At 38.8% G+C, this 26276-nt stretch overlaps 1 protein-coding gene across 1 annotated transcript in view; it reads left to right on the forward strand.

Annotated features, from left to right (window-relative positions):
- Prelid2 (PRELI domain containing 2) overlaps positions 1-26276 on the forward strand; it is an 82473-nt gene that overhangs the window by 6461 nt on the left and 49736 nt on the right. Inside the window, exons 2-4 of the mRNA XM_005380687.2 lie at positions 8690-8747; positions 11837-11910; positions 13403-13563. Of these exons, the coding sequence (XP_005380744.1) occupies positions 8690-8747; positions 11837-11910; positions 13403-13563 (293 nt within the window). The remainder of the gene's footprint in view (positions 1-8689; positions 8748-11836; positions 11911-13402; positions 13564-26276) is intronic.

Genomic DNA, 26276 nt, shown 5'->3' on the forward strand with positions numbered 1-26276 from the left:
TTTGGTTTTGGTTTTTCTCCGGTACCAGGAACTGAACTCACGACCTTGCGCTTGCCAGGCAGGCGCTTTGCCGCTGAGCTAAATCCCCAGCCCCGAGACTGACTTTTCTGGAAGCTTACATAGGCCTTTTAATGGGCTTGCCTTGCATGAGCTGGATGCAAAGAGAATGTCTTATATTTCACCCACATGGAATTTAAAGCCCATGTATTGACTGGGTCTTTTGTTTGTATCTAAATGAGACCAGAGAAATGAATCCTTTTCTTCCTATAGCCAGGTTGACTCATTGTATGCTGTAGGCAAAAAAGTCATTTGAATAGAGTGTGAGCTTCACGGTAGCGATTTTCATTGTTTTGTGTATCCCAAGTACCCAAAGAGATCCTGGAATGTAGCACGTACTCAGCAATCCTTTTTTCAGTGAATGAATGAAGCTCACTCTTCTGGCATTAGCCCTGTATCATTCAGACTAAAGCTAGTGTACAATTCACAAACATGCCCATACTTTGAATACTATAATAAAATAGACAGATTAAAATAATTTCTTTGCTTCTATACATGACCTCAGATGTTATTTATTCTAGTTGGAAGCCTAATGTGCTGACTAAAATGGCTTGAGTATTTACCCTTAAGCTCGTAAAGGGGATTTATGAATGGCTATTTCCATTTAGAGTAGAAAGTTGATTGGGTAATTAATAATGTTTCCATTTCTGATCCTATCTATTCTCCCTTGCAAATCTGACACGTACACGTGTGTAACAACATATCTCCCTGCAGAGCTCCAGAAATATTTAGAGTGAACCTGCCTTTCCCGAATAAATGACTTGATAGAGCACAGGCCGAGAGTAACATAACGTTGATTTATCTTCTCGACGTGTTGTACCAGTCTTCACCTTTATTTACCTCAGCTCAGTTTTAGAAGGTGAGGCGTGGGAGGCTGGAGAATGGCACAGATGTGAGCAGCCTGGGCTCTGACATCAGGCTGAATTGCTCCCAGACCCATGAGCATGGAGGGCCAGTCCAGTTTGCTGTGCCTCAGTTTCCTCATCTGTAAAATAAGAATAACAGTAACTATCTTCTGGAGCTGTTGAAGTAATTAAATTGGATCATGCATTCGCTTATGTAATATAGCTTACTTCATGTTGGCACACAGTAGGTACTTTTAAAGTGTTTGTTGAATAAAGATAATAATTTATTATGTTTATTTCATGCACCTGAAAATGAAAAGCTGAGAGAATTAGCCTGCCGAAATCTTTACTAACTTAGAGTAATGCAGGCGAGAGTAAGTATAAATAAAGGTGCATATGTGAATGATAAATTATTTTTTAAAGTGACATTTAAATAATTTTAAAGTGTACTTAATAACATCTAGCACAGATTATGGGCTTCGTTTATGAAAGATATTTACCTATCAAAGTACTAATAGGGACACATTCATTATATGTCTATTATTTGGGATTCATCATAGTCTATGCTTCGTTTTGTCACTGGGAATGTGAAAATAAATAAACGTAGCCTCGTCATGTCTGCTGCCAAGGGAAATGGAGTTAACTTTTGTGACAAAGGCTTTTTCAGGGGCACATGGCAGACCTATAGTGTGGGACAGGGTTCATATTTTAATTATAAATCTGTGAAAGCTTTTGAAGTACTTAGGACCAGTCTATACCCCTTTTTTTAGAAGTAAATATTCCCTCTAGTACTTTCCTTCTTTGATACAGTGGAATACATAAGGAAGTATCAGGGAGCCAATTTCTGAACTGGGAAAGCATGAGCTTCTGAGGTTTTTGCTAGCCTAGGAAAATAGGAAGTATTAGGTTCTAATAATTTTTAATCATTTAGATATTTTTAGATGACAGATGCTGTTAAGCAAAGTATCTAATGCCACACTGCAGCAGATTTAAAATCTTTATTTAAATTTAATGTTTTCATGATTTCTTCTTTTTATTTTTTGCAGTGGAAGATCAGACCTAGTACCTCATGCATGCTAGGCATGCTGTACCACTGAGCTACACCCCCAGCCTTGTTTCATTCTTAAGTTTTTGTTTGTTTGTTTATTTTTAGACAGGATCTCTGTGTAGTGCAGGCTGACCTTGAACTCACTGCGATCCTCCTGCCTCAGCCTCCCCATTGTTGGGATTGCAGGCTTGCCTGGAGCTTCATTCTTTAGTATCACAACCAGCTACCATTTATTGTGTGTCTGCATGGTGCTAGTTTTATACTTTCCTTAAGATTATTTCCCTTAATTTCTGTAACAACTCTTTGAGGTTGGTGTTTTCATTTTACAGATGAAGAAACCAAGTTAAATCAAAGTAATTTGTGTAAGACGCTCACAGATGGATTTCAAAGTCAGGGTTTTTGGACTCTAACACTTATTCTGTTTTTCAACATTCTATATATATTCTTAAATTTTGGTTTATTTTAAAAGCTTTTCATGTAGAAATATTTTGACATATAAAAAATTGTAAAAGCAAAGAATTCCCTTTGCCACCTTCCCCGAGCCACAATTGAATTTTTACTTTCTATTTATTTGGTCCTAGGGATTAAACCCGGGATCTTATGCTAATACCCTTTGTCTAGTGTAGGATTTGATACAGAATCGCACGTCACATTAAACTGTCATGTCTCAGTCTCCTCCAGGTTAGTACCGTTCCTTAGTTTTTCTGTCTTTCTATACCATGATGTTTTTTTTTTTTTTTATCTTTTTGAGACAGGGTCTCAGGGTGGTCTTGAGCTCACTTTGTAGCCCAGGCTGGTCTCGAACTCGCAACGATCCTCCTGTCTCAGCCTCCTGAGTGCTGGGATTACAGGCGTGTACCACCATGCCTGGCCACCGTGATAGTTTTGAAGAATGCTAGTCAGTTACCTTGCAGACTTGGATTGCATCTTTAAGAACATTGGATGTGTATAGCTGGATATGGTATCCCACACCTATAATCTTCTCCACCCCGGAGACTGCAGATTCACGGCCAGCCTGGAAACTTTGTGAGACCCTGTCCCAAAATAAAAAGGCTGGGGTTTTACCTTAGTGGTAGAACACTTTCTTGGAGTGCACAAGGACTTTAGGTTTCCTCCTTAGTATTGAGATAAGAGTTAAACTGAGAGTTGATATAAGAGGATTGCTTTTCCTATTGTGATCTTTTACTATCCTTTAAGAAAGTTCACTGTTTCCATTTTATCCTTTTTTTCTTATCCCACCCCCTTTCTCCTATAAAATGCAAAACAAAGCTTTGTAAATAAGGAGGAAAAGAGGGGTTGAAGGGAGGGGAATGGGAAAAAAGAGGAACTATGATCTATCTTGTACAGGTATAAATTCCCTATGATGAATGTGGTTATTGTACCAATAAATTGTACCAATAAATTAAGAAAAAAGAAGCCAGGCAAAGGCTCCTGCATATCATATGGTTCCATTTATATGAAATGTTCAGAAGAGGTAAATTAATGAAGATGACAAATTAGTGGCTTCTTGTTGGGGGCATGACAAGGACTGCTAATAGGCATGGGGTTTCTCCTGGGAATCATAAAATTTGGATTATAGCGATGGTTGCCGTACTCTGCGAATATACCAGGAATCAATGAATTATACAGTTTAAGTAGGCAAGCTTTATGGTATGTAAGTTACATTCAATAAAATTTCCTTTAAAAAAATCCCCAAAGAGCAGCCAGGGATATAGCTCAGGGGCACAGAACCTGCCTGGCAAGCGTGAGGTCATGAGTTCCATTTCCAGTACCAAAAACAAAAACAAACAAAAAAAACCCCAAATAAACAAATCCCCCAAAACCTTACTGTGGCATTGCTAATTACTGAGACTTTTTTTTCTTCTTGTTGGGAATTGACCCTGAGGCCTTGTGCGTACTAGCTAGGCAGGGGCTCTATCAACTAAATTATACCCTTATGTCTCTGTTAGGTTATTTTTGAAAGAGAGGGAGCCTGGTGGACTTTGGCTGGCATTGTTTAGAACCATAGTTTGTCTCAGGCAGAAGGACCTTTGATGATCGTCTTGGGTCTACCCCCCTGGTTTCACACACAGTGGTATCCAGGTCTTCATGGCTTGGTTCCTTGTGCTTTGCTCTTTCCGTTTCATCATTGTGCTGGCAAGAAGGAGCTGTGAAGAGCATTTGAAAAGCATTTGAAATATCTCTTGACTTAAATATGTTTTTTTTTTGGTACCCGGAACTGAACTCAAGACCTTGCGCTTGCCAGGCAGGCACTTGTGCCGCTGAGCTATATCCTTGGCCCAGTGTTTGATCTTTGATCACTGACGTTTTGATTAATCAGTGACTCATTTGCTCTTGGTCTAACTTTGGTTTAACTTGGTTTAACTTGGTTTAACTTTGCCTTTCTTCTGAGGTAGACGATGTGATGGGGCTCATAAATGGCATTTGGTACAGACTAGTGAGAGTGTGTGTGTGTGTGTGTGTGTACACACTCAACCTCTACAACTAAACACCAGCTCTTCTCAGCACACCCATCCCCTTGCATGTCCATGTTCAGAAGCAGCCTGGGTAGCAGATTCTTCTAAAGCTTATAAAGCAGATGCATATGTGTTACTATGACAGGCTTATTTTAGTCTTCACAGCTTCCTTTGCAGCATAATCAGAGAGATCTGTCAGCTCACCTGCTTCCCTGTACTCTCTTGGGTAAATCCACTTGAAAGTTGGTGTATAACAACTCCTTTGAGGCCTATTGACCCTTCTGAGGGAGTGTTACAAAAAGCAGGCATCGACTTCTGAGATTTTGGAAAATTGACATTTTTAAGAACTCCTTACTCTTAACAGTAGGCTTTCTGAGTTATGATTTTTGTCCTTCAGTGAGTAAGAAAGGTAAATACCAGATCTTCATCGAGTTCTACTTACAAGTATATTCAATGTTATTCCTGTAATTAGATGGGCTCAATTTTTTGGTGTCTCGCTTTTCATAATTATGTGTTTAATCTACATTTCTCTCCTAGCACCATGCAGTTTTTGGCAACTTACCTTTTAATGTATGAGAAATAGATGAAAGCAGAAGTACATGAGCACCTTAGGAGAGTCCACCTTTGTGAGACTGTTACATGCATACAACATGCACGCTGATTTTATAAGTGTTTTATATTTTGGGGAAAGGGAAGGGGTTAGCTTATTCATTCTGTGAAGAAAGTAAAAATTATAACTAAGATTAAAATGAAGTCAAATGTATCTTGAAAAAAGTCCCTTAAATCACCCATCCGTTGTAGCATCCATGGTGTAGGTAGGTGTGTGGCCTCATGCGATAATTATTATTTGCAGTACTGGGGACTGAACCCAGGAAGCACTGAACTACTTCCCCAGCCCTATTTTTAAATTTTATTTTGAGATAAGTCTTACTCAGTTGCCCAGGCTGGCCTCACATTTTCCTTCTGTTATTACAGGTGCGCTCCGCCACACCCAGCTTGTAGGACAGATAATTCTTATGCACACTGAAGTTTATGATCTGCTGAGCTAGGTTCAAGAAAGACAAAGGCTTTCAGCAGAAATCTAGGTCATCAGACCACGTTGCTTCTAGAAGAGTAGTGTGGAGTGGGGACTAGAGAATCCTAGTGTGACTCTGCTTCTGTGCAGGTATCACGCCATTAGGTTTTTAACAAAAAAGGCTCCATGTGTTATTACTGGTAATGTCTTTCATTGTTTTGGGAAGGACTAAATGGCTTCATGTTCGTGGAAGCTCCTTCTAACACAACACCCTGCATGGACACAGTAGATACTCAGTAGGTCTTCTGTGAGTTTGATCCTGATTGGGCATGGTCAATCCCACAGTCATACTGTATTTGAAAAGCTGTCCAGGAATTAGTCCATCTGTTCCTTGTCTTCCCAGGTTGGGGTTCCTAGTGGTGATCTTTTCTGAGCAGAAAAACTGCTTCTGTCCAGTTTTTTTTTTTTTTTAAATTTGACTTCAAATAAATTTTCTTGAATTTCTGGGTAATTCTGTAATTTCTGTAATTCTGATTAATTCTGGAGCTCAGGAACCTGAGCCAGGAGGATTGTGAGTTCACGTTCAGCCTGGACAACGTTGAGGGACCTTATCTCAAAAAAATTTTTTTTTCTTTTTGGTGGATTCAAACATGAATATTTAAGTTACCACAAGATGGCATCAGATTATTTCCAGTTATGTCAGGTAGGGAAATCCTGAGTTCAATACATCTTCAAAAGATAAAGTTAAAATGTGTGCCACTCATCCCATGGTATTTAGTTATTGCACATAAACCTCTAGTTTCTTTTACCATTCTTGTACAGAAACTTGAAGCTCATGTTTATTCAGGTCTAAAAGCTGTTGTATAGGGAAATGACTTGAATCTTACAAATAATTATTTACTAGAGTGAACAGTTCATGGTCTCTTGTATTTAGCTCATATAATTTCCATTTTACTTTATTTATTTGCAAGCATTGTCTAATGGGTGTCAGTGCCTCCCTGATTTTCCATCTGCCTATCATCTCTTAGTCTGATTTTTTTTTTTTTTTGTCTTGAGCAAACCTGACATATTTATTATTTGTTTCCCCAACTAACATGTAAAATCCATGAGGCTGTATGATTTTGTCTCATTACTGTATCTTCAGTGCCTGGAACAGTATCTGCTATTGTATGTACTCAAAAACTTAAATGAACAATAACTAGAAACTTTCTACTGTTATTTAAATACTCTTTGCCTTAATAAGCAAATATTAAAAATTATGTAAATTATGTATAATCTTTAGGATTTTCACTGAAAACTGAGTGAAATAATCAGAACCTGAAGGGGCTGGGGATTTAGCTCAGTGGCACAGCGCCTGCCTGGCAAGCGCAAGGTCGTGAGTTCAATTCCCGGTACTGGGAAAAAAACCAAAAAAACCAAAAAAAAAAAAAAAAAAAAGAACCTGAAGACTTTTATCACTGTATTTCTCTGCTGATTACATTTCCAACTTCTTTCGTAATTTAGTAATTCCCCTACAACTTACAGTATATTGGTAATAATCAGGATGCATTTATGGAGACACAGTGAACAGAATGGAATGCAGTAAAGGAAATAGTCTCACTTTAGTGTACACATTATAATTTACATATTTGTATGTATGATTCAGGGACACATGTAAATGTCAGATGTCTCTGTTGTTTCACAGGCCTGGGGTAAGTGACATCTCTGCTGGGGACCAGGAGATCTAAATCAGATGCTGAGTAGCAGATATGTATCGTCAAAGGGCTAAACTTCAAGCAAACATTTATTACAATTTTGAACACTTCTTCCTAGAGCTGAAATGAACGAATAAATGTTTTTGAAGCATTTTTAGAAACTACATTTCTCATTAGTTACCAAGATTGCAGTTACTAGGATGGAGGTGTGAGTGACATTTGCCAACATGGAATGTAGTGAGGCGTTGAGGCAGCTGAAGACTGAGCCACTGCCATCAAAACTGACCTCCAGGCCATTGAAATCGATATTTCAGATCATTCACAGATTCAGCAAACAGTTACTGAGTGCCTACCACGTGCCAGACACTGAGCTGGTTGGTGGACTCACTGAAATAGATAATATCCCTCCCCTCATAGACAGGTTTTCATGTGGTGTCTTTTTGGGCCACAGATATCGTTAAGAATGTGTGAACGTAGTCAGGTGTGGTGGACACACCTGTAACCTCCATTACTTTAGAGGCTGAGGCAAGAGGATACAAGTTCAAGGCCAATCTGGGCAATTTAATGAGACCCTGCCTCAAAATAAACAGGAAAAAAAGAGCTGGAGGTGTAGCGCAGGGGTAGAGTGGTTGTGCAGCATGTGTGAGGCCTTGGGTTCAATCCTCAGTATTGCAAACAGAGAACTCCTTCTCCCGTGCAGAAAAACCCAAACTAGAATATCTGATAGTGATAGTGATTAGTGATGGACCCTTTCCCCTGAAAATCAGTAAGTCAGTCAGACTCTTACACACACTCTCAGAGTGTGGAGGACTGTAGGGTGGAGGAGGCCCACACTCAGAGTTTTGAATCTCATTTCTCAGGATTCAGGCGACATGGAGTGCAAGTCCTCCAGGTTCCTCAAGGGGGCTCTAAGGCCCACTTCACCCATCCTCCGCTTGTCTTGCTCTAACTCCTCTCAGCACCTTGTAATGCACTGGATGAGACTTCCCACTCATTTCCTTTTCAGATTTGACCACAGGATGAGGCAGGAAATCTTGCAGGGGAAAGAGTCCAATGGAGCTAATGAGGCCTGAGTCGTCAGCCACAGTTCTGAAGGAATCTCTCTGTTTTAAATAGCCTGGTTTAATTTCTTGGCTCCAGCGAGGGCCTGCGGGTGACTCTAAGCGATCCATTCTTTGTTCAGTTTCCACTTCTGAAAAAAATGGGGAAAATGATATTATATGGCCCATTCATAACAGAGTGGCTGTTGGATTTAGATGAGATTATGCAATAAAAGCATTTAGCACAGTGGCACAAAGAACACTGTAGATTTGTGTTAGGCTAGTATTAATAGTATTATTACTTATTAATTAGCTTAATGTCATCCCAGCCTCTCTGCCCTGGGTTAGGATTTCATACAGGTTCAGGCATCTTGCTTATCCAAGCCCTAACGATGAAATTAAGATTTTGATTTAAAACTGGTCTTTACATAGAAGTTACGTGGCAAATATTTATGGGTCCTGCAAATAGCTGTGGTTGCTACTAATTCCCTTCAGTAAAAGATGACTGATAATTCTTTATATGTTTTCATTTAGTATCCCAACCCCATGGAGAAAAATGTCGTCTCTGTAAAAATTGTGGAGGAAAGGAAAGGTAAGTTCTTTGACTATACCTTCACTTCAATGATAATCACTAAGTGATACTGATTTTTATAAAGATGTATGTATGTGTATGTGTCTGTATGTATGAGAGCTATTATGTCTTGAATAATGCTCTTCTTACTTCCTAAATTACTAGTTGATGATAACATTGAACTACATATAATTGTAACATGTAATCTTTGGGGGCACTTAACATGTGCCAAGCACTCTTATTTAGGTAGTAGGGTTATTCCTATGTAATGAATGAAAAAACTGATGTACAGAGAAGTTAAATAGTCAAGGTCACAGTGGTTATGAAGTGTGATCAAAATATACAATGAATGTTTGAATTTAAAACATTACAGGGGGCTGGGGATTTAGCTCAGTGGCACAGCGCCTGCCTGGCAAGCAGGAGATCGTGAGTTCGATTCCTGGTACTGGAAAAATACCAAAAAAAAAAAAAAAAAACAACAAAAAAAAACCCAAAACCAAAACATTACAGTAAAAGACATATTGCCATTATTAACCCCTCGGTATACTCCTCTCTCACTTTGAACATACTTATCCCATTGCTCTTGCCCCTTTCTGAAGCAGTTCTGGAAGTATCTTTACAAAGTGTGGTCAAAAATGCAGTAAATGCCACCGCCAAGTGTCATGCACTGAAAGGGCAGATCCATGCAAACCTTACAGTGTGTCCTCAGCCACCTCATTTCACCAGATCTGGCACCCGGCGACTCTCAGCCCTTCCCTAAACTCAAAATGACAACGAAAGGTAAATGTTTTGAAGTGATTTAGGACACTGAGCCAGCCGTGACAGTACAGCTAAAGACATGAAAGAGGACTTTCAGAACCTCTTTAGAAGCTGTCAAGCCTGAAGGGATAAGTGTGTTCGAGGCAAGGGGGAGCATTCTGAGGGTGATTGATTAATGGCAGTGTGTCTTTTGCTGTAATATATATTTTTTAATTGAAACATTCACTACTGAATTTTTCTATCATACCTTGTATGTCTCTATCATACATTCATACATCAGTTTGTAGATGTCAAAACAGGTATGAATAATAGTGTATATGTGAGTGTGACCATAAAGTAGCTAGAGTACAGAGTCATAACTGAGCCTGCCAGTGTGGTTCAGTATTGACTGGAGAAGGCGTTGACAAATAATGACTTGCAATGCATGTTTTATAAGTAAAGTTTTATTGTGATGTAGCCACACTCATTTGTTTATTATCTATGGCTCCTTTTCTGTAACAGCAGATTTGAGTATTTTTAAGAGAGTCTATATGGGCCACAAAACATAAATTATTTACCACATGGCCTTTTTCAGAAAATCTTTACTGACTTCTAGGTGAGAGCTTAGGCACCTCTACTGCTGTCATTTCCATCCCCAGTGCAAAAGTTGTTACTGTTAGTGTTTGAACTCAAGGAATGTGAGCTGCAGGAAGCTATGACCGTGCACATGTAGTCAATTCACAAACCTTTGGAGACACCCAGGCCACGATCTAACATGTTCTTCAGCCTTCTTAGAAATCACGAGATAGCTTGTGTTTTGACTGACTCAAAACTGCCATTTGCTTGTGAGAATATTTTCTATATAAATATATTTAAAAATACTTTCTCTTGTACCTGCACCAGTGTAGGAGAAACTTGCTCCTTGGCATTAAGACCTGATTTTTGTTACCTTCATGACTGAACTTTTTGAAGGATCAGTTTCTTCCTCTGTGAACTGGAGAAATAATTGTTTTTACATTGTTGTGAAGATCACATGTGAACATGGTTGTGTATTCTAAAGTGGTATAGAGTTAATTTTGATTTCTGTCATGGTTAAGGGCATCTTTGCCTCCAGGAGGGGCTAATTCATCTTAAGTATGAGTGTTGCAAATATTGAATAAGCATAGGCATGGGCAGAAGGTTTTGCACTCTCTCAGCAGCTTCCGGAAGTCAGGATGACTGCAACAGGGATCAGGACTCCAACATCCCGAGCTTTGAGAATCCCAGTGGCAGAATGGCTGAGTCCCATGAATTCACAGGGCACGTGACAGCACTTCGAAGTTTTTCTTTTTTGCTGCCCTGCCTCCTTTTTTTCTTAACTCACATTTATTTATTTATTTATTCATTTATTTCACTGTCTTAGTTACTTTTCTCTCATTGCTGAGACAAAATACCAGATGCCCAAAATTAAGGAAGGAAAAGTTTCTTTGGCTCACAGTCTGTAGAGGTTTCAGTCCATAATCAGCTGTGGTGTGGCAGAGGGGCAATAGTTCAAGGCAGCTGAAGACAGCAAATGAGAGCAAAGGTGGTGGTAGGGGATCTCTTTTCTTCCCTTACACTGCATGCAGGCTACCTGCCCTAGGGTGGGTGTAGCACTCACACCATCTCTGTGCTCTCCTCTTGCCCAGGCTCAAGATGTTTACAAAGTGAGGACCCTGACCCCCTACTGAATCACTTAGTTATACTTCTAAACTTCTCAAGTTGATGCAGTGAACAGCATCCTAGAACTAAGGGTATATTGTCTACACCCAAGATGTGGAACTGCTAAGTTACTTAGTTAAGCTTTCAGACTTTTCAAGTTGACACAATGTATCGACCATTAAACTTCCCTTCAAAACAAATCCTGGTCAAAGGGAGTTTTCTGTGCTACAAGACTATGGCTAGTATAATCAATTAATTATACATTTAAACTTTGTACTCACAAATTTGTGCTTCAGAGGGTAGTGCAGAAGGTGACAGAACCATATTGTCCTTCTCACTGTTGAAGTATTCTCTATTGGATCAGATGGAAGTGCACTGGCCACTGTCAATGAATCATTCTCACTGGCAGTCCAGAGTAAGGGATAGTGTGTATTCATTATTATTTTTTAAAATCCCTACTAGAGCATGGCATTGTTCGTTGTGGTTTTACCCTAATTCCTTGATCACAGATGAGGAGTACCTATGATTTGGCTCAGAAAAATGGTCAAGGAAAGTGAGTTTTGGTCAATATTTTCTCTAGAAATTGTACTCAGACCTGTAGGAACTTCAGATTGCCTTTTAAAGCTTTATTGACATTAAGACAAGAATGCATTTTCTTAATTAATTTTTTAAGTAAAAATTTCTTTTTCTAGATGAAATGACAGGAATCATCTATAGAAGGAGGATTGCAATCTGTCAGAATGTGATTCCAGAAATTTTAAGGAAGGTAAATTCATTTCAAAATGTAATTACAGTGGGGTACCATTGAGTAATTCTTAACAGTCATGAAGAGAGAGCATTTTTAGGTGTAAAGGAGAACTGGGACTTCCTGTTTCTCCCACTTCATAGCTGTTCAGAGGAAGAGATTGTTTTCCTATCCAACCCAGTTTTGGCACATGTCACTAGAGATAATTTGTCTCTATCTTTCTCTTCTGTGGAGGATTCTTAATGGATATAGAGATATTCTATAACAATTTTAAAGATACTTTCAGCATTTTGCATGAAGTGTCTATATTTTTAAATCTTTTTATGGTTAGAAATGACTCTCAGATAAAAGTGATTAGAAGTTGGTAGGTTGTAAATAGTCTGAGTTTGAAGTAAGGCAGTTTTAATTTCTAATTCACTGTTAGAAATTTCTGAGAGTGCAGTGTTCTTAGTGCTGTGTGGGAAGCCTTTCTGTGTTGTATTTCTGTAAAGTAATATTATTGATGATGAAATCTTCATGATAGAAAATTGTTTTCTCTTTTTGAAATCTTTAAGCATTCTGGTGATTATTTTTTGGAGAAAGGTGAGTGGAAATTTTTAATTGTATTGCTTAAACCATAAAGAGACTTGATAAGAATCGTTTAAAAACTGTTAGTAAGTGCACACTTTTGAAAATGTGTTAGGTGACTATTTTAACCCGGAAGAGATTCTGGGTGTGATGTAGAACCTAGCTTGGCTCCTGCTGATTAGCTTGCAAATTAAATTGCTTTACTGTATGTAGGAAAAATGGCAGCTTTCATCACTTCCTTAACATGGATTAAAAGACTGTCATGTTCTTAGGGGAAAGAAAGCTAATGACAATGAAAATGAACTTTCTTTTATTTTCCAGATGGTAAATGTGTTGCAGTGTAGCCGCAAATTATTACTGCCTTTTTCCACAGAGTGCATACCCTGTCTTTGCCCTACATACGCACTTTGAATCTATTATTTAAAAAGGCATTCAACTTTGTCTTGTATCTCAATTCTTAAATAATTTAAGAATACTTCTGACTTGTACAATTTTGCCTTTGTAGTTTTCCATGTCTTCTCCACCTAAGAAAGCATACATTTCTTGGTATTGGACAGAGTTTAAAATAAAGAAAATATTTTACATGACATTGTCCTACATGGGAGCCTGTAAATGGGCCTGATCAGAATTCATCAATTTAAGAAGGCCACATCCAGCTTTAGAGGAGACATGAAGGAGGCTGATAATTTGCTTAGTGTTTAGCAGTTATGGAAATCAGACCAGGGACTGTACAGCCTACATAAATCCTGGGCCATTTGCATGTCCTCACCAGCACTCAGTAAGGTCACAGTGTGTTTGATTATCAAGAGTTATGGCCATTGGTGAGCCATCATGTGTATAGCAGAATCTCTTGTCCTCTTTATTATCAAGACTGAAAGTAGGTCTAGAAGCAGTCCCTACGTAGTTTTTCTTAAACTGAGAAAGCCATCCTCCCTTTGTTGGACAGATGAGCATTTTAAAGGTACCTAGTATCCAGTTAGAAGAAGAATCATGGCTCAATCTTCAGGAAAGAAACATGGATATACGGAGTCACTGCCTTACATGGACACAGTATGCATCCATGAAGGAAGAGTCTGTCTTCAGAGAAAGTATGGAAAATCCAAATTGGTAAGATCACCTGAGTGTGTGTTTTTGTGTGTGTGTGTCTATGTGTGTGTGTGTCTTTTGGGTACAGGGATGTACATATGAACACACTTATGAAAAAGCTATGATTCTACTTTATAATGTGGAATTTGTATGAGTTGTAGACAGAAGTGAATGGGGAAAAAAAAGAGGAACTAAGAAATATCACGCACAGGTACAAATTCCCTACAGTGAATGTGATCAATTATGTATATCCAAACTGCAGCAATAAACTTATTTGACTTAAAAAAAGTAAAGGAATATATTTTCCTGTGGAAGGAAAAGTGACAGAACTCAGTTCTTCTCTGACCACCTGTCCCAATTCTGACGTCTTCACACCAGATGAGTGAATATTATCAGTCTGAAGAGTCTTACAGGTCTTTCAACAAATACTTTAGGTATTTGTATATGTAGTTATTGAGGCTGTGTAATGTGGTTTTTACATTTTTTATATGATTTTATGCTATGTAAATTATTGGACCCTTCTCTTTTTTTATTTAAAAATAATTTCTGAGCCTTATTCATTGGAGATTATATATATAAATAAATCTAACTTATTCCTTCATACTATTATATATGATTCAAGCTTATGGTTATAAATTTTATTTGTCTGCTTCCTTTTTGATAGACATTTGCATGGCATCTAGTTTCTCTTTATTACAAACAAGAACACACTGGTTGTAAAACTTATATTCCTTGTATATGACACTTCATCCTATAGGTATTTCTCTAGATGGAACTTTTAAATGTTGGATTTTTGAGATCTTATTTACATACAATAAAAATTATTATTCTTTATAAAGTTCTGTGAGGTTTAATAAATATATACAGTTGTATCATTGCTGCAACAACTCAGTTATTGGACATCTGAGGTATATTTTAAAAAGTGGATGAGGGGAAGGGAAGGGGAAGGAAGGGGAAGTAAGAAGAATTAAGATAAGCCACGTACAGGAACATGATAACCACGATGAATGTAGACACTATATGCCATAAGTATGAGCTAAGAAAAATAATGCCAATAATAATGCAAATGAGGAAAGGGGATTCAGAGGAGGGAGGGAAGTGGGCAGGAAGGGGATTTAAAGAAAGTACCAAGCTATGTTATGTACATGTACCTGCTCCCCATGAGGAATACAAATTTCATGTACAGCAAACGTGTACTAGTAAAAAAGAAAACAAAACAACAGCAACAAAACACAGAAGGAACACAGGCCATAAATGTTAATAGTAGTGATTGCTGTGAACTACAATTTCAGAGGAAGATTTACCGTGTTTTTTTGCTTTCTGATTTTTTTTAAAACACACCTATCAATTTGATGCAAATAGTAAAGTCCTCAAGCCCAAATAATTAAAGCCCCAATATCTAAAATCCACTCTTACGCTCCAATACTTTTTCAAATAACCACTGCTTCCGATGACTGTGATCCTGTAGTGATAATGCTAGGATGTTCCCACAGCCGCCTAGTGGATGAATGAGAATACCAGGTCTTCCTAGCATCAGAGTAGGTTCGCTCTGAGCTACCCATTACTTATTTCCTAGTTTCCCTTGTGACAACAGCTCCTGTAGGACAAGGTGGTTGCGATTATAAAGTATGTGGCCAGAGAATAGGGTTCTTTTCTTTATATGCAGAAATGGTGAAAAGATAGACTTTTTTTGATTTTATGCCAAAAAACATCTTTTGTTTTATCTGCTTTTTTTTTTTTTGGCAGATGCTGGCTAGTCTTAAAAGCTGAATTAAACCTTTATTTATTATAGTAAAATGATAATTAGCCCTGAGAATCCAGAGGAAAAAGCCCTTTAGAAACCTTCTTACTTTGTATGCTTTTAAAAAATTAGTTTTAAAAGTCATTCTGATTTTGGGAATAAAGGACATATGCTTGTTGTAAAAATATTAACCAGTTCTGGAAAACAAATTCTCCCACCTACAGGTAGTACCTATTTGCATAATTTTCTCGGTACATTCCTAATTGACACTTAAGTTGTTTCTGAAGTTTTGGCTATTCCACACAAATAGTGTTGTAATGAAAATTTCTGTGATTCCACATTTCTCAATTTAAGATGGATTGAGTAAAATAGGATTTCTGGTTTAAAGGTCATGTGTGTTTTATATTTTGGCATCTCTGGTCAGACTCCTTTATTAAAAGGTTTGACCAGGTACACTTTTTTCTTCTTCTTTGGTCTATTATGTTCTAATCCTCTCCCAAACACTTGTATGTCGTTGATACAGCAAACTAATCCCCATTGACACTCCTTTCTCAAGGGCGAAGCTAGATATGTCAAGTGCAGTATTTGAGGTTCAAATTAAGTAACTCGCTCCAGGTGACACATTCAGTAAATTGCTGAGCCAAGATGTGAATCCAGGTATCATAACTCCACCTTGGACAAGCAGTGAGGAAAAATATGGAAATGTATGGAGGAAGGGTTTATCTCAGAGGTCAAGTATTTTGGATCCTTGGTGTAGAGGATGGGTTTTGTCTTTTCAGGAACACTCAGCTCTGGGAGGTTTCTGAACAGGATAGGAGATACAGAAGCTGTGATCCAGATTCTAAAGTATTTTCCCTTAGCTCTTGAATGGATTTGGAGTCATTTAGGCAGACATTCTAAACGAATGGGCAGTTTGGGAGTTGGAATATGGGGCATCCACAAACGGAAGACACATTATGACTTATTTTCTTCCTTTGTGAGGGAAGGTAAGAGTAATGGCCAGTTAGTGCACCCTGAAGATGAAACAGTTTTTTTTTTCCCAAAGGAAAACAAAACAAAACAAACACCTATTATGGGTGCTGAGCTTAAAATTAGACTTTCAAGCTTAAAATTAGACTTTCACCTGGTTCACAGGTGTGGTTGTGTGACCAGAAACCAGATGTTACTCTGTCTCTGCTCGGCCTGTAGGCTCCTTTTTCAGAGCTAGGCTTGGAAAAGATTCCTATAGAACTGGTGATTCTTCTTTTGTGTCTCTTGGTAGAGATCTGATTTCGGCTTCCACAGTCCTCTTGGTGGTTGTGGCAAGAACTACATTGTCCCCAACCTGCCCTACCCCTGCCGTGTTCTTGGACACCTGGATATTTCAAACACATTTGTTTTTGTTTTTGTTTTTTTTGTCTTTTTGAGACAGGGTCTCGCTATGCACTTCAGGCTGGCCTTGAGGTCACTTTGTAGCCCAGGCTGGTCTCAAATCCGCAATGGTCCTCCTGCCTCAGCCTCCCGAGTGCTGGGATTACAGGCATGCAGCCACCATGCCTGGCTTTCAAATATGTTTTCATTCTTTACTAACTGCATCTGACATTTTCCTCCTGTAGCTTTTATATAAATATATATATATATAATATATATATATATATATATATATATATTTTTTTTTTTCAAGATTGGATTCCTCAGGGCTGCTAGGGGAATTAGGGTCAGCGTCTTTCTTTGCTGTGTTTATTGATTAGTTGGGGACAGCCATGAGAGGGAGAACATGGAGAACTACTCTCTCTGAGACCAACTGAGTCAACTTGGATCACCTGCTCTGTTCTGGACCAGTAAGAGTGTTCAGAGGAATGTTGTAAGTGGATTTGCCTTGATCAGTCAAAATCTGCTCCTGGGACTGGGAGTGAGGTCAACTTTCTGTAGTTCTGGTCTGTGTGGGAAAGATATAGGTGTCTCAACAAAAATAACAAGTGGAAGGGAACACTGCACCTTTCACCTCTCTTTTCTTTCCACCGTGTTGCCCGTTGTCCTTGTTTTGCTTTGGAAGTAACAGAAACTCATAACTGCAAATGATTACAGGGAGATCTCTGTACCATCCGTGAGGCCTGCCAGGAGCTAGAAAGCAGGCAGAACTATAGCAGCCTGTCTCTTATTTTTCCACTTCCAGCTCATTGATTCAGCAGTTTACATAGTCTGCTTTATTCATAGTCATCCTGACTCTCCTAGGCCTTATGAAGGTCTGCTTTACTCATAGTCGTTCTAACTCTCCTAGGCCTTATGAAGTCTCGTGTTCTGGGTTGCAGAAACTAGACCCTTGGGTTACAGTCGCTCCACTGAAAATAATTATACGCCCTTGCATAATTTACTTGGCTTCTCTAAGCTTCAGTTTCTTCACTTGTGTGATGGAGATAATATCCCTATCCCAGAGGGTTCTTGTGAGGATTAAACAAAGTGGCTCATAGATTTTACAGTCACAATCTTAAAGCTTCATATGAATTTTGATCCTAATTTCTATCATGCATTTGTTTTAATATAGAAAGTGTTTATAATGCTTTACTATTGCACCAAAGGAGCACATTCTGTGCCTGAGATTTTGCATTTCTGCAGTTCACCATCTTTAGGGATATAAACTTCGCAGTTCAAAAGTCGTGGAACTAGGAATGTTCTATTTTAGCTCCACAGTGGTATTAACTATGGAGAGAGTAGCATAAGGGACCGGTGCAAACATTTGGCGTGGAACAAATTTCCCCACATTTCTCATTCTCTTTTTGATTGTTACAGTGGCTGTGGTTGTTGTAGGTCCAGAGATGTCACAAGCAGTGTTGATGAACAGCCTAAATGTCTGGGGTCAAAGACTTTAGGCTGATGCTTTGCTTTGTCTTAGGACTTTTGGGCCAAATCAGAAAATACTAAAATGAATCCTTAATCTGAAATTTAAAAAAAGTTAAAGTCATCTCATTTGGGAATGTGCTTAATTTATTATGTAGAGCAGAACACAAACTTTTACTTTGGAAAATGAAGAATGGAGTGTATTATTTTTTTTTTTTTGGTTTTTCTCCGGTACCAGGAACCGAACTCACGACCTTGCACTTGCCAGGCAGGCGCTTTTGCTGCTGAGCTAAATCCCCAGCCCCGGAGTGTATTATTTTAGATGTTTTAGAGGAAAGAGGAAAGTTGTATTTTGTGCTCCTTGAAATTTTACATTTGGAGATAGGCTTATTAATTTCTTACTATTTTGTGTTTGTTCTTTACAATAGAATTATTAGTTTGGGTTTCTTTCCTTACTGATTCTTCTTTTCCTTGTAACAGATCTGTATTTTACTAGGTGGAATGTAATTGATTGCATTTGATTTAGTTTTAATTTTTTAAATTTTTAAAATTTTTTTGTTTTTTTGTTTTTTCTGTGGTACCGGGAATCAAACTCATGACCTTAATGCTTGCCAGGCAGGCGCTGTGCCACTGAACTAAATCCCCAGCCCCTTGATTTGGTTTTAGTAACTGACACTTTACAGAAGTACTGTAATGGATTTTGCCCTTTCAGCCTTATTGTATGTGGCTGTTTTGGTGGCAAACAAAACTTCTGGTATCTTCATGTCATCCCTACTGTGTGGTTCTACTCTCTTCATGATGTTGCAGAGCTGTTTTTGTTTGCTTTGTGCTTTCTGCTTTTGAATAACAAGATTATTCCTCCATAACTGTCTCAGTTACATTCTTGTCACTGGGACTCAATACCTGACATGGAGTTTGGCTTGTGTCGGGTGCTCCATGTTCTCGGGCTGGCCGTGCTTTAGCCCTGCATGTGTGATCGATCTCACTCGGCCACTCCCTACAAGTCAGGCAGTGTCACAGCATGACATTGGTACCCATTTCCCTGGTATCAAATTCTGTCTTGGTCACTTTCTTGTCACTGGGACACAATACTTGACACAATTTAAAGGAGGAGAAGTTTATTTCGTGTTTTAGAGGCTTCAGTCCTTGTGTGATTGGTGGCATGGTAGAAGGGCCTGGGCTGAGGGGCGCTGCTCACTTCCTGGTGGACTGGAAGCACAGCCAGAAGGGAGGAGACTGCAAGGGTGATGCGTCCTTCCAGGTCACATCTCCCAATGACTCATCTCTTCAGACCAGACCCCGCTTCCTAACAGCAAATCAGCTATAAGCCCTCGTAATCCAGCCACCTTTCAGAAGCCTCTGAGCACCTGAGACTCTTAGGGGGACATCTAAATATAAACCACGGCAATGGCCCATGCCCTCACCTTTCCATGTCTGAGAGCTTCTATGTAACCTCTGATGGTTTCCAAGCTTGGTTTTGGGATTAAACATGCTCAGCATAGAATAGTACACATTAGCAACATTGAGTATATACTTCAGATATGTTCATTCAGTTTTTTAATAAAAACATCAATGAAATTCCTCCTGGAATAGAATAAAATAGCCATAAAATTTCAAATCAAATTTTACCGATTAAATTCATGGGATGGATAGCCATTTGTAGTTTATTGAATTTTCATTATTATTGAAGTTACTAATATGAATACTTCTCACTCTAACAAATAGGTACATAACTTTTTTAAGTTTTTGAATTTCTGGATTAAAACATCCCAAGTCTCAAGTAATTACCTGAAAAATCACAAGTAGTGTAATTTGCGCATATTTCTAGGGCTAATGGTTAGACATGTAAATTTTTATTTTAATCTTTTTCTCTCCTCTGGAGTATGGAGTACTTTTTCTAGGAGCAAACTTCACAGTTCGGTGATTCTGTGTTTTTTAAGACTGGTGCTGGCCTCTTGGACTGACTTCCAAACTTGCTTTTGCTTAAGTATTAAAAATCTTTGGCTCTGCTCGCTTTCCTTAGGCATTATTTTTAAGCCTCAATCTTGGTGCTAAAGGGCTGGAGGGTGTAGTTATCTAATAGCCTGAATAAATACTACTGTATTGGTCCCAAAACATGACTCCCTGTGCTCATATTGACCTTGCTTTTCAATACACCAGTGGGTGATCAAGCAATTAACAGAATGCATGGCTAATTATGACAAGCCAAGCAACAAGGCCATCTCTGTGCAAACATGACATCTGGGCTCGAGCCTTACATTTGCTCAGTAAGACTGTCCTCCAAAAGATACTCATCTGCTATTTGGTGTTTGTGTTCACATAATCAAGATCTTCTCTTATTTCCCATCCTTTATTTACTGTTGCGTGGTGGCTGTGCCCTGAGGTCTCAGTTTTAATTTTTTTTTTTTTATATTTTTTATTTTAAAGAATAAAAGAAGGATAACATAATAATAGGGGGGACTTAGCAAATTACAGACAAAATGGTAGGAAATTATCAATGGTTACCATTTTACATATTATTGCCTACAAAATAGTTTCTCAGGAAAGCAAATAGACAAATAATAGTGAGTTACAGACAAAAGAGGTAGGAGATTATCAAGAGTTGTTGTACTATACTTTGGTATCTTCAAAGTGGCTTCTAAAGAAAATAAATAGAGCTATACATGAGTGACCTATTGAAGAATCATTAACTATTCTCAATGGTTGTTGTAGGAAACACATAATAATAAACAGACATCCATTTATGAAATAGGATAGGAACATTACAAACTTTACACAGTTATGGATAGATTAGTAGGAAAATATCAATGGCTGCTGTAATACATGGTGGTATCTTCAGAGTGGTTTCTCAGGAAGACAGATATGCAAGAGGGACCTATTAAGGAGTTACAGCCTAAGGGTTGTCAAAAATAGCATATTACCTCCTCACCAGTGACTCCTTTCACTGAGGTATGATGGCTGGAAGGAAGGCCAGGATTGAAAAGACGGACCGAGAGACTCGCACCTGTGACTAGCAACAGGCTGTTTTCTTGTTCCTCCATAGTCATGATTACCCAGGGCTCCTCGATGGAGATGATGGTCTGGCCAGAGGGAGAAGGCCTGAGGTCTCAGTTTTGAGTGCATCCCCAGTATCACAGAGTGTGGCTCACAAGATGCTCTGTGGTCTTTTGTCAGAACAATGATAAATGCTTATGGGGATACAGATAGTACTCCTTCTGCACTGAGTAGAAGTGAGGAGAAAGCAGGGCAAAGGGATGAAATTAGAAAGACGACAAATGCAGCTTGGGAAACTGGTAGGATTTGGTAGGGAAGGCCGTGTAGAAGGGATCTTGAGCTAATTGTATAGGAATCATTCTTCTGATTTCTCCTTGGTCACCTACCTGCTCTTTGACTCTGGGAAAATTTGGCCTGAGCTCCCTCACAAAGTCACGTGAAATTTTAATAAGATAATAAATGGGAATGTTCTACACTAAAGCACTAAATGAATGTAAACTGTTGGCCTTAATGGTGAATAAATGTTATTTTCAAAGTGGGGTGGTTCTTTAAAGGCACTACATTTGAAAGGTGGAGTAAGCTACTTTACAAAAGGTAGGTGACATTGAGCTGGAAGCAATGGTTTTTAGCTAAGAGAGCATTCTATGGCATGGTGGCACATGCCTGTAATCCCAGAACTCGGGAGGCTGAGGCAGAAGGATCGTTGTGAGTTCAAGACCAGCCTAGACTACAAAGTGAGCTCAAGGCCAGCCTGAACTACATAGTGAGATCCTGTCTCAAAAAGACAAAAAAAAAAAAAAAAAAAACCAAACCCAAAAAACCAACTTTTAAATTATATTAGTGGATGCCTATTTATTTTCTTTTAATCCTCCTTTGTCCTTTGGTTTTGAGTTGTACATTAGTCCAAGGTTCAAGGGAAAAAATGAAAAAATACAGATGCATTGTGATGATTATAGTTTTGTAGTTGGAGCTGGCACCAGAGGAATCTGCTGAGTAGCTAGGTTTGGAAGCCTCTGATTACTAGTAAGTGTCCTGTGGTTCTAGTGATAAGCAGTCCTACAACTGGCACCCATTTTAGAGCTCCGTTTTTTGCAAAATTCTTGTTAATCTTACAGAGCATGACCAGCTGATAATCTGGCTCTCTGGCAAACAGTAAACATTTTGCATTAGAAACACCCTGCTGAAAAGTTTAGCAAAATTTAGATGAGGGCTGTCTTGACTGTATGTGCGAGGAATGACCAGTGGAAGTAAGGGAGGAGGAAGGGCGACTTTTAAGTCAGTCTGATTCATGTCAGAATTGTGTGGATTTAAGGAGCAGACATTCCAGTTAAGTTTTTTCTTTTTTTGTGTTAGCTTTTGTGTCTACAATAAATTTAAAAATTAAGTGATAAAAAGTATGGTGTTTTATCAAGCAGACACTGATATAATTCAGAACAACCTAAAGATCTCAGCACAATGGAGAGGAACCTGATGATGATCTGCCTCCACTCAGGATCTCCTGTCGGGCTGTGTTTTGGCACTGGGGATCTGGATTGTCCTCAAGGCTAATACTGGGTGCTGAGGAAGAATAAAACTGACTAGTTGAGCTGTTTCCAGGTTTCCATTTATGGCTACATTTTGAAATGTTTTAGGTGCTAGAGGTGGAAGCTCCTCCATTTTCTGTGCAGCCTCTGTTCAACAGAACTGCGACATTGAAAGGAATTTAGTTGGTGATTCCTAGCTTGTCCTCTTTGTTTCTGTGGAATGACTTCTGTATGAAGATAACAAAACTGTCCTGCCTGCAGATAGGTCTAGTTCGGATGAACCTTACTCTAAGAATTCTGTATTAAATATTTTAAAATCACTTTTCCCATTTGTTTGCAAATACTTATTATGTGCTCATATAAATGTGTTCGTGCTTGTTTCAGTTTTGTACCCTTCCCTGTCTTGTGTTCGGACCTCCAGCCGTAGATCAATTTTGCCTGCTGGTAACCTTCAAATGGCACGACTTGTGCTGGAGCTTTTTTTTTGCTCAGTGTTCTGTCTGTGAGCACATCTTGGATGTATCAGTAGTTTGTCCTTTTTCTGTTGCCGTGTAGCATTCCACTGTGTGGGAATACTGGAATTGATGTACTCATTCTGCAGAACAATCACCCAAACACACAAATGCAGACCTGTAGTGTACATAGTATATTGACTTTATACTACGTTTGAAACTGTCTTCCTTCTTATGGATATTTCATTTCTAAGTAATCTTTTAATGGCCCTTGAGATATATTCACCATATAAAATGATTTCAGTTTATTTTGTTAAATGGTTCAGTTTTTTGGCATTTGCACTGTTTTCAGTTATTTGTTCCTATGTATAATTGTGTGATGAATCTGTATAGCTTAGCATAAACCATCATTCAAGATGATTTGATTAGGACAAGGATGTAGATTCTGTAGGTTCAAGGGCTTTGTTTGAGAGGTGACTTAGGTATTGCTAAACTGAGGCACTTAGGAAAGCATCTCATTGATAAATTCATAGCTGGATGTGCTATTAGGGGGTAGAGCCTGGTTGGTGGTAGTAGGTCTCTGAGGGCACAACCTGAAAAGGTATATTCTTGACTCTGGTCCTGTCCTCTTTCTCTGGTTCTTCCTTGCTCTGTCTGCTTCCTGGCAGCCATGAGGTGAGCAGTTTTCCTTTGCCACATCCTTTGCTATGTTATTGCACTGAAGTCAACCAGTTGTGGACTGAAATCCCTGCAATGCTGACCCAAAATAGATCCTTTCTCCTTTAAAATTTGTGTGCAGGTGTTTTGTCCCAGCCATGAAAAGCTGACTAACGTAGATGTGGAGGCAGGTGGTTTAATTCCAAGAGCCACACCCTTAATTCCTGTCCTCCTACAGCTATATAACATATGTGGCATATAGGGACATATGTAGAGCATGCTTTATTATATATATATATATGTTATATTGATATTTGCAAAGCACTTATTGAGAGCCCTGTAAACTGCAGTGTTTCTCCGAGGAAGCACAGTTACACAAATGCAAATGGATTTAGCCAGACATCCTGGTGGAGATGCCGTAGTCTGCATGGTGGAGCAGAAACATGAGCAGTGTGAGACCCAGGAACCATGCAGAGATTAAGCGGGCCATCCACTCTGAACACCTCACATTTCCTTCGGAAACCCCCCTTTCTGTGTGGAGGTAGAAGGTTCAAAACCCCATGATTAGGACCAAGATGTCATTACAAGAGTATCTGGGAACCTTTTCTTCCTCCCTTCACAGACACTTTAATTAAATTCACATCATGGAAACAATTAGGCAAGGTTTGCCATACCTAGTCAGTCAGTAATTGAAAGACAGCATCTCATTAAGAGCTCTTGCTTTTCCAGAATCTGTTGTTTTGAGAATTCAGAGCCAGTGATTGCCTGCTCTTGGCATTAGTTTTTGATCCATATTTTCCCAAATCCAGAAAGAAAAACTGTCAAATGAGCTCAAAATAGGAGATGGTTGTGTGATGCCACCAACGTTCACGAAGGTGTTCCAAGGACTGAGCTGTGCTTTCTGCGTTCTGTGTTGACTTCTGTCCACGGAATTGCAGAGCAGCAGATGTGACTCAGATGCAGGTGCTGCTTGAGTGATGAGTGAATCTCTCCCAGATGCTCTGAGGGGTTTACCCTTCAGCCAGGGGAGGAGTGCTTTCTCCTGACTTATTTTGTTTCCCTGACAAGTATTGGGATGTAGTGTTATAAATATCTTCCCTTTTGCTTCTTCCCTTCCTCCTCTTTTCCTCCTTCCTCTCCAGTCTTTCCTTCCTACATGCATTATTGATTTTCTACAATATGCTAGTAATTGCAATTGGGTTTGAGGATGCTATGAACTGAAAATAGATGTAACCACTTATAGAAATATTTGGCATTAGCTATTAACTTTGAAATTGTGCCTTTCCTGTGGTTCAGATACTTCATTGGTAGCCACTTCTTCATATAGGGACCTAGAAGCATTGTAAGTATTTTTGTAACAGTACTATTGACAGTAGCCTTAAGTGGGGTCCATTCTAAATGTCATCTTCAGTGGTATCTATACATAATTTGGAGTGTTTCAAACAGTGGAATATTATGCAGCAATGACAATGAGCAAAAAACCAGCTACATGTAACAATGGAGGAGTCTTGTAAACATAAATCTATGTGGGCTTTATTTTCTGTGTCTTTGTAAACAGCGTTGACCTGATGACTGTGTGCTTAGGACGCCAGTTTGGGCTGTTGTGGTGTATGAGACTCCATGCTGGAGACAGTGGCCCCCAGAGGGAAGCAGTTGCTATGGTCCTCTAGAGAGAAAGTGCTGTATGAAATCGGGGGAGTAGCAGTAGCCAGGGAGAGAATGGCATGAATAGATTAAGGGTCATTAGAAGTGAAATGAACAGATTCTGGTGACTGATTGGATATTTGGATATCAATCACAGAGAGAACCATGAAACATACTGCTGAGATTTCTAATCTCATGGATCAGATGGATGGATGTATCAGTGGAATGAGAAGAGGACTTGGGTTTTGAGGTGGTAGATAACAAACCTATATGACGTCAAGCTGTGTGATCTTGGGTAATTTTTTAAAAACTTCCCTTTACTGCAGTTTATGTTTATAGAGAGAAGTAATTTTCAAAACATAATAATCTGGAAGATAGTATATTATCTAGTGTATACAATACATTATTACTATACAGTTTCTTTAGGAGTAAGTATGACCCTGAATGTATAACATCATAAATGCATTACAGTATTTCCTTTGGGTTAACAGACATGAGAGCCAGGTGTAGGGAAACCTGAATTATCTTTAGATCTCTTGAGTGGAACATCATACACTTCAAGTGAGGGTGGGAAGAAAGTCTTAGGCCCAAAGGCCTAACAAACTGAAGTTACACAGTGTGAGGAAAGGAAAACTAAAGAGGTGACTTGAGAAACTTTTAAATGAAAGGGAAGCCCCAAATTAGCATGTACCTTTGCTGAAAATGATTCTTGTACTTTGGTAGCACAGTCTTTTGAAAAATAATGTTGTATTGATATAAAATTATACACAAGGCTTTAATGTTATTTGTCCATAATTACCACAATAATGCATATTATAGAAAATGTGTAAAGCACTAAAAAGAACAGAAGTAAACTGCACTTATAATTCTAGTATGCACAGATGCCGTTTAACACTTCAGCTCTGT

The sequence above is a fragment of the Chinchilla lanigera genome, unplaced genomic scaffold (genome assembly GCF_000276665.1).
Source record: "Chinchilla lanigera isolate Chin_1 unplaced genomic scaffold, ChiLan1.0 scaffold00014, whole genome shotgun sequence".
Taxonomy (NCBI): Eukaryota; Metazoa; Chordata; class Mammalia; order Rodentia; family Chinchillidae; genus Chinchilla; species Chinchilla lanigera.